The 13519-nt window shown below is 41.8% G+C and overlaps 1 protein-coding gene across 4 annotated transcripts in view; it reads left to right on the forward strand.

The window, feature by feature from the left end:
- The window catches only part of WASHC3 (WASH complex subunit 3), a 51229-nt gene extending 43918 nt beyond the window's left edge, over positions 1–7311 (forward strand). For all 4 annotated transcript variants that reach the window (XM_008056498.1, XM_008056499.1, XM_008056501.1 and 1 more), the window contains one exon: positions 7063–7311. In XM_008056498.1, the coding sequence (XP_008054689.1) occupies positions 7063–7147 (85 nt within the window). In that variant the 3' untranslated portion in view covers positions 7148–7311. The remainder of the gene's footprint in view (positions 1–7062) is intronic.
- Positions 7312–13519: the final 6208 nt, after the last annotated feature.

Below are 13519 nucleotides of genomic sequence, written 5' to 3' on the forward strand. Positions count from 1 at the left end.
TAGCTGAGAACTCTAGATGTAATACACAATCTGGGGCCTCAGTGTCATCAGGGATGGCTGGCATTCTCTGTCCTCCACCTCATCCACCTCTGCTTCCTTGGTTTAATAAGCCATGTCACTTGTACTGCTGATGAGCTTCCTCTCTGAAGCCAGGGAGTGTAGCCCCCAGCAAGGCTTTCAAACTGCTAGTTTTGCCAGTTGAACAGAAAGAAAGTCCCCTTCTCCATAACCCAGAGCTCATTTCTAGGGAAACTTTCCAGTCGGAGTTGCTTGAGTTATGTATTCTCCCTCAAATTCATCTCTCTCTCTCCAAGGGAAGAGATTCCTATGATTGACTAGACCGGACCATGTGACTTTAGGGTAAAGGTGTGGGCAGCAGGGGTTGTAGTTGACAGCCTTCCTTGATTCACATAAATAGGAGAAGGATGGGTATCAAAATTAGCATGTGCAGAGCATTAGTATGCTAAAGAGTACTGATTTATATATACTTAGTCCTTCCTTCTGCTCTTTTCCTTTCTATATCTTGGCTCAATTTTACTTGAGGTCAACATAGAAAACATCTATTTTTTAAGATAATTTCAACTTATTACAAAGTCTGAACTTAAACTTTTCAAAAATTTGCTTCTATTAAGAATTGTACTGATAATCTTGGTGTCACAAATATAAATATACTTATTAAAATGTTGCGACCAAGCTAGTATCACATATATATACATATATGTATCACATACATACATGATTTTTCATGATGCGCCATGATTATACTTATGACTATATATTTTTATGTATCTTGCTGATATACTCTGTTTTAGTAATTTACTTATATATTTAAAATAGTGAGAGACTGTTATAAAGTCCTTATTTCCTAATTTTAGTAGGGAAGTATGTTTCCTTTGAATTTGGAGAAGCTAAACTTTAGGCTGGTAGTTTAAAAGTAGCAACCTTTTCAAACATGTCGGAAAACCTGTATGAAAAAAACAACTTGAAATGAAAGATTCACATATATTTTCTGTTCCCCATAAAAATATAAATATCCATACTGGAAATGATGGTATTGTTGTGAGGTTTGTTTGTTTGGAGTTGGGGTCTCAATCTCCCAGGCTGGAGTGCAGTGGCACAATCATGGCACACCGAGGCCTCAACCTTCTGGGGTCAGACAATTCTCTCACCTCAGCCTTCTGGGGAACTGTTACTACAGCCATGCGCCACCATACCAGGATAATTTTTTTTTTTTTTAGAGATAAGATCTCTAGGCTGGTCTTGAGTTCGTGGGTTCAAGCAATCATCGTGCCTCAGCCTCCCAAAGTACTGGGATTACAGGCATGAGCCATTGTTCCCTGCAAGTTTTATTATTACTAGTAACATTTGTAAGGCTTTATAGCTTATAAAATGCTTTCCTACACACTGCCTCATTTGATTCTTGTGGTTCCTTGTGTTTCCCTTTTTTATTTCCAAAGAGTACTGGTGTGTACTTTTTCCTTTGTTCTCCCAGTTATTACAACTCAAAAATTTATTTTAAAATGAATGCAGATAGACAATAACAAGTATTAGTGTGGATATGAAGAAGTTGGAGCCCTTGTACACTGTGGGTAGGAAAGTAAAATGGTGTGCCTGCTATAGAAAACAGTTGGGTGGTTCCTCAGAAAATTAGAAATAAAATTATCTAGCAGTTCCACTTCTGGGTATGTGCTCAAAAGGATTGGAAACAGGGTCTCAAAGAGATATTTGGATCCCCATGTTCATAGCAACATTTTGCACAATTGCCAGAAGGTGGGAGCAATGCAAGTGCTGCCGTTCATTCAGCGGATGAACGGATGAACAAATGTGGTATCTCTGTGCTGGTGGACTATTCTTCAGCCATAGAAAGAAGAAGATTCTGACACATGCTGTGATGTGGGTGGACTTCTAGCCGGTCATAAAGCCGGCTAAAGTTACAAAAGAACAAATATTTTATGATTTTGCTTGCATGAAGTACCCAGAGTAATCAAATTCACACAGACAGGAAGAATAGTGGTTGCCAGCAGCTGGAGGCAGAAGGGAATCTTGTTCAGTGGGTGCAGAGTTCTGTTTTGCAAATGAAGAGAGCTCTGGAGGTGGACGGTAGCGATGGTTGAACAACAGTGTGAGTGTAACTGGACACCTAAAATGGGTACGATATTAAATTTTATGTTGTCTGTATTTTATCACGATAAGAAAAGTTGAAAAAAAGGAATAAGAACAGACAGTAACAGGTGTTGGCGAGGATATGGAGAAAGTATAACCTTCATGCTGGTACAAATGTAAAATGGTACAGCCACTGTGGGAAAGTTTGTCAGTTCCTCAGAAAGTTCAGCGGGGTTACCACATGATGCAGCAGTTCCATTCCTAGGTATATTCCCAAGAGAACTGGAAACATGTTCACACCAAATCTTGTGTAATGGTTCTAGCAGCATTGTTCATAATAGCCAAGAAAGAAAATAGAAACAATATAGATGTCCTTCAACTGATAAATGTGGAATCGCTATACAATGGAATAATATTCACTATAAAAGGGAAGGAAGTATTGATAAATGCTATAGCATGGATGAAGCTTGAAAACATTGTGGGGCCTGTAATCCCAGCACTTTGGGAGGCCGAGGCGAGAGGATTGCCTGAGCCCAGGGGTTCAAGACCAGCCTGGGCAACTTGGTGAGACCTCTGCTCTACAATAAATCACACAAAAAACAAGACGGTGTGGTGGTCTGTGTCTGTAGTTCCAGCTACTTGGAAGGCTAAAGCGGAAAGATAGCCTAAGCCTAGCAGGTCGAGGCTGCAGTGGCTGTGAGCCCTGGGCGACAAGAGTGCGACTCCGACTCAAAAAAGAAAAGAAAGAAAACATTGTGCTAGGTGAAGGAAGCTAGACCCAAAGGCCAGATGATCCCACTTACCTGAGATGTCCAGAATAGGTGAATCCACACACAGGAAGTAGTAGATACTGGTTGCCAGAGTAGGGGTAAAGGGAGTGTAGAGTGTTTGCTAATGGGTACAGGTTTCTTTTTGGGATGATGAAAATGTTCTGGAAGTATGTAGTGGTAATAGTTGTGCAGCCTTAGGAATATACTAAAAACTACTAATTTATACACTTTAAAATGGTGGGTTTTATTTTCATTTTAAAAATAAACAAGTACTTGAGAATCCCGAGTTTGGTTGTGCTATTTCAGTGAAAACTTACATTCCATAACCTTTCCCCACCCTTCACCTCTTGCTCCTGCCATATGGTCTAATTTGTTGCTCCACCCAGTACACCTTACTCTCCAGCCACCAAACAACCTTTGCAAGTGCTACATACACCTTTCCTGTTTTATTCTTTACCCAGAATGTTCTCATTCTTATTCTTATTTTCATGTTTCCTGTATCTGGCAAACTCATATCGCAAAACGTTTCCCAAGTGTCTCCAACTATTTGGAGTCTTCTCTGACCAACTGTAGCAGAGTTGATTACATTTTCTTTTCACATAGAGATAGTTCAACTGTATTTGTATATACACAGTCATGCATTACTTAATGACAGCGTTATGTTATGAGAAATATGTCATTAGGTGATTTTGTTGTTGTATTTACACAAGCCGAGGTGGTGTAGCCTGCCTTTATACACCTAAGCTATAAACTTGTGCAGCGTGCTGTTGTACCTAACACTGTAGGCAGTTGTAGCACAGTGGTAAGTATTTATGTATTTAAGCATATCTAAACATAGAAAAGGTGTAGTAAAAATGCTGTATAAAGGCCGGGTGCAGTGGCTCAAGCCTGTAATCCCAGCACTCTGGAAGGCCGAGACGAGAGAATTGCCTGAGTCCAGTGGTTCAAGACCAGCCTGGGCAACTTGGTGAGAACTTGTCTCTACAATCAATCAAAAAATTAGGCGGGCATGGTGGTGTGTGCCTGTAGTTCCAGCTACTTGGAAGGCTGATATGGAAGGATTGTCTGAGCCCAGCAGGTCGAGGCTGCGGTGGTTGTGAGCATGCCACTGCACTCCAGCCTGGGCAACAGAGACTCTAACTCAAAAAAAAAAAAAAAAAGTTATATAAAAGATTTAAAAGTGGTACACCTATTTAGGGCACTTACCATGAATAGAGTTTGCGGGACTGAAGATTGCTCTGGGTCAGTGAATAGCAAGTGAATGTGAAGACCTGAGACATCATGGTATACCGCTGTAAATTTTATAAACGTTTAGGCTGTACGAAATTTATTTTAAAATATCTTTCTCTCTTCAGTAATAAATCATAGCTCACTGTAACTTTATAACCTTTTTTTTGCCTTTTTGACCCTGTTTTGTTTTGTTTTGTTTTAGAGACAAGGTCTCACTCTGTGCCCAGGCTGGAGTGCCGTGATGCAGTCATAGCTCACTGTAACCCCAAATTCCTGGGCTCAAGCAATCCTCCCACTTCTGCCTCCCCAGGAGCTGGAACTACAGGCCTTTGTCATCACACCCAGCTGATTTTTTAAAAATATGTTTTCGTATACATAGGGTCTCACTATGTTGCCCAGGCTGTTCTCCAACTTCTGACCTTAAGCAATCCTCCCACCTTGGCCTCCAAAAGCACCAGGGTTATAAGCATGAGTCACCATGCCTGGCTTTGACTCCTCTGTGATAGCACATAGCTCAAAGCACAAATACATTGTATAGCTGTGCAAAAATAATTTATTCCTTTATGTCTTCTATGAACTTTTTCTGTTTTTAGATTTTGTATTTTTTTTTTCACTTCTTAAAATTTTTTGCTAAAAACTAAGACATAAACACACATGTGAGCCTAGGACTCCACGGGTCAGGATCATCCATATCACTGTCTTCTGCCTCCACATCTTGCCCCACTGGACGGTCTTCAGGGCAACAACATGCATGGAGCTGTCACCTCCTATGATGACAACGCCTTCTTCTGTAATACCCCTGAAGGAGCTGCGTAGGACTGGTTTACAGTTAACTTTAAAAAAAAAAAAAAAAAGAAGTAGAAGGAGTACACTCTAAAATAATGATGAAGAGTATAATATAGTAAATACTAAGCGATAGAAATTTCTCAGCTCTGTTATAATCTCTTGGGACCATTGTCATCTATGTGGTCCGTCATTGACTAAAACGTCATGATGTGGCACATGACTGTGTCACACTCTATGACAAGAATTTGTTTGCAATTCTGTCTCTCCCACTACAATCTTAGCCATTTCAGGGCAGAAGCCGCTTGGTTTTTTTTCTCTGTATCTCTAGTTCCCAACACCATTTCTAGCAAATGGTAGGTGCAGGTATTTAATATTTACTATATGCCAGATATCATTCAACATAGTTTACATTTCCTAATTAACGTAATCATCAAACTATCCAGTCAGTTAGTTGGGTAGAAAGTAGTTAAATCGCTTCCCCAGAGTTGCCCAACAAGCAAGAAACAAGGCTGGATTTGAACTCAGGAAGTCTGGCCCTTTAGTCTGTGTTCTTAACTACTATGCAGTATAGCCTAATATGTATCAATAGATGGTTACACACATAAATTAATTTCATAGTTTCCTAAACTCCCTTCTAGACCTAAGTTGCTTTACCCTCTTCTTAAGTAACATTTATGATAGGAAGTTTTGTATGTGGTTTTATTTGTTTAGTTGTCATAGATACTCATATAATTTTGATGTGATATTGAAAGAATTCCCCGTGGTAATGTTTTCCATTTTAACAAAGTGAAAACAGTCAGAAATCGACTCTGTAGCAGAGAGAAGTGTACAGGGAAAAGTGTGCCCAATGTTCGTTTCTGGAGTCATTGGTTCTAATAATGAGCGAGGAAAATGGTGGTTTTCTGTTCGTGTTCTAGACAGGTGGAGCGTCAGCCAAATCCTGGAAATGCTGTTCCCAGCTTTAAAGTTTTACTGCACTGGCTATGTGTGGCTTCCTTATAGGCATAATCTAAACTAGTTCAACAGAGCAAATGGGTTTTTATTGGACAGCTGTGGAGTAATGCCAGCATTTCGTTCTGTTTTATAGCATGCCAAATGTATTTTAAAATATAAACCATAATTTTTAATACTTAAAACTAACTATTAGACTATACATTTTCTTGTTGGTAATAATAATTTGTATTTGTGGTTTAAAAAAAGTCTTGAATGTTGAGTGTCCTAAATCTTCAATAAATAATCAAGGAACCTAAGGGAGAAATAAGTCTGGTAGTTTTTAATTATGAAGGCATAGCAGCTATACTACTTTTTCTTTCCTCTTAGTTTTCCCAAAAATAATACTTTCCTAGCTTAATTTACTGTCTTGGTAAGAGTGAACAGAGGCTGAGTGATAGTGTCATTATATCGATTAAACGATTTACTGGTAGCAGCACTATTGGGGCCTGACTAGTTGTCTGCTTTAATAGCACCATTACAATATCTTTTTGGTTTATTATTACATATCCATGCACATTTGGAACCTAACCTTTCTCATGTCTCCTTATTATGCCTGCAGGATATTTGAAATAATCATTTTGCCAAGTCATACTTTTTATAGGCATTTTCTAAAGATAAAGCATGTTAGCAAAAACCTTCAGCAAACACGAAGAACCTTTGACCAGGCATTTGCCTTCCGCAAGAAATTCCATATTGCCTATGTGTTTTAGTAGCCATTTTTGAGTTCACTTCAGTTTCTGAACTTCTCCCCTCAGCTTTCCTGAACATGAACGCTTTCTTTTTCTTTCCATTTCTAGCTTCCCTTTTTTGTGCCTCATGCACACTTGGAGGCTTCAGGGATTCAGTACTGGTCATGCCAGCCTCTCCAGATCGCATCTCTGTCTATAGTTGGGTCTCCATGGCAATGAGAAGCAAGAAGTGCTGAAGCAGCACATTGTGTAAGGACTGGCAAGAGAAAAGAGTGCCGTGGCCTCTGCAGGAATAGCGTTTAATCCCCATGGTGCCGAGGAAGCCAGAGAGAAGCGCGCTGCGGTGTAGGGCAGGAGACTCCCTCGGTTAAGGACGCAGACTTGGCAGATTTCGTAGCGGCATTATTCTAAGATGAACCTAATTTACAATTTGTAAGTGCTTTTTTTCAGTTGGAAAAAACCTTTAAAATTTTTTTCTTCTTCTCTTTTAGGAGGCCAGATGCTCCAGTGCCTGATGGTGAAAGTGAAAAAACTGCAGAAGAAAGTTCAGATAGCGAATCATCTTTCAGTGACTAAGCTCGATTTTGATAAGAAATGCATATGCGTGTGTAGGGGTACATTTATTTACATTCTAGAAGAAAGCGCGCCTGCCTGTAACTCTTAGTCCTGAAAACATCAAATGGCCACATATCCACACCAAGCTTCCTCTGTGTTAACAAAAATAAAGCATTTATAACCTACCAGTATGTCTTATTACTAAAATAAAGGGCCCTGAAATAAAAATAGAATAACCTAAACAAAATGCCGTTAATGCTGCAAATGCTAAGGTGAACAACCAGGTATAGTGGCTCACATCTGTAACCCTAGCACATGGGGAGGCAAAGTCAGGAGAGTCACTTGAGCCCAGGAGTTCGAGACCAGCCTGGGTGGCCTAGCAAGACTCGTCTCTACAAAACGTTTTTAAAATTAGCCAGGCATGGTGGTGGGCGCTATAGTCCCAGCTACTAGGGAGGCTGAGGTGGGAGGATGACTTGAGCCCAGGAGACTGAGGCTGTGGTGAGCCGGGATTGTGCCACTACACTCCAGCCTAGGTGACAGAGTGAGGCACTATCTCAAAATATATATATATATATATATATATATATATATATATATATATTTTTTTTTTTTTTTTTTTTTAAGTCCAAGTTTCACTCTGTCGACCAGGTTTGAGTGCAGTGGCACGTTCATGGCCACTGCAGCCTCGACCTGCTGGGCTCAGATGATCCTTCTGCCTCAGCTTTCCAAGTAGCTGGAATTACAGGTGCGCCACCACGCCCAGCTAATTTTTTGATTTATTGTAGAGACAAGGTCTTGCCAAGTTGCCCAAGCCTCCACCTCTCAGAGTGCTGGGATTACAGGCATGAGCCACCATGCCTGGTTCAAAAAAGTTTTTTAAAAAGAGATGGAATATTTTAGGGATGCAGTGAACATTTTAAAATGCAGTCCGTTTGATTAATGATCAATAACAGACTCAATGCAAAAAAAAAATGAATTTGGCTAACTTCGATTTTTGTGAACATTTTAGCATTCATATCAAGAGTTGTTAAGAAATTTCTGGTGGAAAGTAATACTGGGTTGAAATTTTCCGTGGTAACTTGAGAGTTATATGTCATTTTGTGGATGTGGAACTTATTGGTAGTATCAGCATATACAGCTTTTCTCCACTTTGCTATTATTATTATTATTATTATTATTATTATTTGAGTTGGAGTATAATCCTAGCCCACTGCAGCCTTGACCTCCTGGGCTCAAGTGATCCTTCTGCCTCAAGTAGCTGGGACTAAAGATGTGTACCACCATGCCTGGCTAATTTTTTTTATTATTATTTTTTGTGGAGACGAGGCCTCACTATGTTACCCAGGCTGGTCTTGAACTCCTGAACTCAAGCGATCCTCCTACCTCGACCTCCCAGCCTAATTTATATATTTTTTAAGTCAGATAATCTTATCTGTAGTGGTCATGTGTTGTTTAACAACAGAGACGTGTTCTAAGAAATGAACTGTTAGGCAAGCTCATCCTGTGAACATCATCGACTGCTTACACAAACCTAGATAGTCTGCTGCACACCTAGGCTATATGGGGTAGCCCGTTGCTTCTGGGCTGCAAGCCAGGACAGCATGTGAGTACTGAGTGTTGTAGGCGGTGTGACACAATGGTGCTTGTGTATCTAAACATATAAAAGGGACTATAAAAATACAGCATTATAATCTTATGGGACCACTGTCAAATAGGCAGGTTATCATTATGTGGCATATGACTGTATTATGTAAGATGGAAATTAAGTTGAAGATTTTTAAATGGGGTTCAGAATGAGCAACCACCATTGGCATAAGCTCCTTATTACCTAAACAAAAAAATTAAATTGCATGGGGTTAAAATGTTCTCACCTCACCTTGCAAATAATTCTGTATAAGTGATTATTCACACACAGTCTAGAAGATCCCTAAAATACTTACATGGAAAGACATACATCTATTTGACTAATGGTGCTCAGTTTAGGTCACCAGGAAGTACAGCCCATAGGTCATTTGTGAGGTGATCCCAGAAAGCAGAAAGGAGAGAACAGGGAGAGCGGACTAGACAGCTACGTTATCAAGGGTGCCATCTGGGCTTGAGTGCTCCAAGACCCCCTGAGAAACTCTCAGAATGCCTCCCAGAATTGTCCACCTCCTAGAACTGGGATGATTTATTAACCAATTTCTATCCCCCGTTCGTTGAGCGTTGCCTCCAGGATCACTTGCTGCCCCTGCACTTCTGGGTTGTACTTTGTAGAAAGCAGACTTTCCAGTGCTGAAGAAGGACACGGAACAGAAGGCAGAAAGATGCATGGCTTATACTGGCAGTGGGATTTCCTCAACAAAGAGGACAAGCCTGAGCTCACTTAGAACTGTCCAGTGCAGCTGTGACTGATCTCAGAGACGGCCAAGAGAATGTGGTGTGGGCCAGAAGAGGCATCTGCTGCTGTCTTCCCTTGACTCCTCAGAACTGCTTGAGTCCCCTGTTAAGTCCACTCCATCACCAGGTCTTCATGGTGATGGCCAGCCAGTCTTAAAAAAAAAACGACATGAGAGGATTCGTGAGACAAGCTATGGTTACCATTGCTGCGACTGAACCCAAGGCCAAAACATCATAGTCTCCTTCCTCCCCCACACCTTTTAAGTGTTTCTTGCTGTCTCCCAGAAATTCAGCTGGTCTAGGTCGGTTGCCTGGTAGAGTGACCCAAGACCTTCATCCCTGGAGATGTCAAGGACCTTGATTACTTTGTCCTTTTTAGAGTATGGTTATCACAATTACTGTCTGTTATGCTGTATAGCACCAAGATGTGCCTGAATGAATCACCTGAGTTCCAGATACATTCTCTCTGTTTCATTGTATAATCACAACTTTAGGTCCTCATATTAATCAACATATTAACTCCTTATTTTATTTTATTTTTTTTGTCTCCCACAGATAGGAGCAGTCCAAAGGGACTGGTTGGCAGCGGTTGGCAACAGTAGCAACAGTATAGTGAAATCCTTACTGTGTTCTCTGTGGAAGTGTGCTCACTCCTTCCCCCTGCCCTGTCTGGGAACCAGGACTTCCAGCAAAGTCTAAGGTGGCAGGGATATACAATTATGAAAGCCAGTCACTGGAAATGGTGGTAAGAAGGGCCATTCCTATTCCTATCCTGTCTGTTCTGGATCCGTGAGTTCTAGCAGTTGGGGACATGGCATGACCATTTTTATAGTGCACGTACCGTATCCTGGAGAACACCTCAAGCCTCTAGATGTCACCTCCAAGCTAGTGCCTAGGCTGAGCCTATAATGGACCATTTCGTTGTTCTATTCGGTTGACTTTTCTGGATAATGCTGTATATGGTAAGACCAGTAGATCCGGTAGTTCATGCACCTAATGTTGCTCTTCATTTGCTACAAAATAGTCCCGATATCTGAGGCTGTGCAATTCAGGAAATTGTACTGGTACCATGCACTCTGCAGGTGATCAAATGGGAATGCCAGCAGAAATGTGCCTGAAGGAAAAGAAAGCCCATACCAAGAGTAAGCACTAACTACAGCAGGAAAGAATTGCTTCCGCCTCCAGGGTAGAAGGAATTTAGTACAAATAACTTGCTCCCAAGTGACTGATAAGCTTCTTCAAGGAAGTATGCCAATTCAGTCTCCGCTCCTGACATTGGATACTCAGCAGTGGTGGCAGTTAGGTTAGCCTTAGTGAGAGGAAGCCCAAGCTGCTGGGCCCATGCATGGCCTCCACCTCTGCCACCATGATGGCTAATTCATGGGCTCCTTGAGTGCACCTGGGGTGATCAGGGACAGACTGGCTGATGGCTCCTGGAGGAATCTTTCCTCTGATCCGCCTGATCTCGGCCTCCCCACACAAGGGTTCTCTTTTTGGCAGTTTATCATAAACAGTTCTCCACACTGTGTACATATTCCCATAGCTTTGTTCACATGCCACATCTTCAGATCTCTCTTTCTCTAATTTTCCAGTCTTGCCCCTAATCAGCCAAGCCAGTACCAAGATCAAAAGTCTGTGTTCTAGAAGCAAAGACATGGAACCAATCTAGGTGCAGAAAACATGGTACATATACACCATGGAATACCACGCAGCCATAAAAAAGAACGGAACCATGTCCTTTGCAGCAACATGGGTACAGCTGCAGACCATTATTGTAAACAAATTAACATAAGCAGAAAACCAATCAGTAGGAGCTGAACACTGAATACATTTGGACGTAAAGGTACAGACAACAGACACGGGGAACTCCTAAGTGGCGGAGGGGAGGCAAGGACTGAAAAGCTACCTATTGGATACCATGCTTGCTATTCGGGAGATGGGTTTAACAGAAATCATCACACGATATACCCATGTAACAAGCCTGCACATATATCCCCTGAATTAAAAAGTCTGTGTTCTTAACTCAGGTCACATCTATCAATGTGGTGACAAAGTGTGCTGTTTAAAGCTCTATCAGGAGGAATTTCTTCCCCCGCCACTAATTCCTAGAGCAACAGGGTGACAGCCCGCCATTTCTGGCTCACACCAATAAATCAAACTAGTCCATGTTTGAATAAGATCTGCTCTTCCCTCCCCTGTCAGCTAGCATACTAATGTTGCAAAAAAACTTCAGTTCTTCAGTTCTCCCTATCTCCATGTCCTTTGCCATATAATCTTGCATTGCCCTCCCACTCTGGGTGGAGCAGTCTGCCTCGACTTTTGATTCTGAACTCTGAACGTTACTAACCATGTAATGTTCTTTGGACCGGTGGAATGTTAGCAAGTGTGATCCAAGTAGAGTCGTGAAAAATACTTGGCTGATTGGTCTTACCTTCTCTGGTGCCTCTTACTGACATAAGAACATGGCTGGGATAGTCTGGTGGAGGGTGAGAGGTGTGTGGAGCAGAGCAGAATTGTTCATCCACCAGTCAACCCAAGACATGAACAAGACCAGCCGAGATCAGAAAACCTGCCCGCCTGAGTCCCAGCTGACCCTGGTTGTGTGAGTAACCAGTGCTCGTTGTTTGCCATAAAGATTTTGTGATTGTTTTTGGTTGTTAGAGTATTACTGCAGCAAGAAATAACTGATACAGCTGGCCATGGGGACTTGCCCGTGAGATCACAGGAAGAGGCTGAGGGAGAGGCATTAGTGCAAGAGTTATGAATGATGTGGGCAGTGAGAGGCCGCCTGTTCCTGTAATTTACATGCACCTTCTGCACTTGCTCAGGCTTGATCCCAAGTGTGTTGCTTCCACTGAACTTGCTACTGTGACTGTCTGACTATTTGGTATATCTGATGATACCCAGGTCATAATGGGCAGCTCCAGTTAATCACTTGATGTCATATAGTAAGATTCTCAATTTCTGCTGGGCACAGAGACATGCCAGGGGTTGCTTTTCAAATAATTAGAAGGCATGACCTTTGCTCCAGAACCAAAGGGTCTGCATGATTAGTCTTCTACTAGAGCTTGCCAGAGATGCTATACAATGTTCACGTCTACCACAGATACCTTTAGCATCAGTGGATGTTAAGAGTCATATAGTCCAGGGAGGAGGACAGTTTATGTCACAGCCTGAGCATGCTGCAGAGCCCTTTCTTGCTCCGGGCCCCCCATGAAACTGGCATCTTCCAAGTCATCCCTTAAATAGGCCAGACATGTATTCCTAAGGAAGTATATGATGCTTTCAAAGCCAAAGAAGTCCCCAACATGCCATGTCTCTTTCTTATTGTTAAAGGATGCCAGTTCAATACCATGTCTTTTACCTTGGAGGGGATGTCCCAGCACCTTCCAGACTATTGGACCCCTAAATCTACAGGGATCTGAATCTCCCATCCTCTGATTTGTGTGCATCTTATAGGACACCAAGTCCCCATGGCCAGCTTATAGGACACCAAGTCCCCATGGCCAGCTGTATCAGTTATTTCTTGCTGCAGTAATACTCTAACAACCAAAAACAATCACAAAATCTTTATGGCAAACAACAATGAGCATTGGTTACTCACACAACCAGGGTCAGCTGGGACTCAGGCGGGCAGGTTTTCTGATCTCGGCTGGTCTTGTTTATTACTTTCTGTTCACCGGATCCAAATAACCCGATGTTATCAATACAGAGGACCAGCAGGAGAGTCTGCGTAATGTCAGGTTGAACAAGATCCCTGCAGACTCTACTGTGAGAGACAGCAGAGAGCGAACATATTTCTGGGACAATTCGTTTAGTGTGTCTCATTGTCCCTTCCACAGAAATATAAACATGTTCGATGTTCTTAATGATTGAAAAGAGATGTTTGCCAGATCAACTGCTATACCCCATGCAGAAGCTGTGTTGATATTTTCCAGGAAAGGCACCATATCTGTCATGGCAGACATGATTGGCACTACCACTCAGTTCAATTTATGATAGTCCCTTGTC

The sequence above is a fragment of the Carlito syrichta genome, unplaced genomic scaffold, assembly GCF_000164805.1.
Source record: "Carlito syrichta isolate Samal-C Ts95f unplaced genomic scaffold, Tarsius_syrichta-2.0.1 Scaffold302384, whole genome shotgun sequence".
NCBI lineage: Eukaryota > Metazoa > Chordata > Mammalia > Primates > Tarsiidae > Carlito > Carlito syrichta.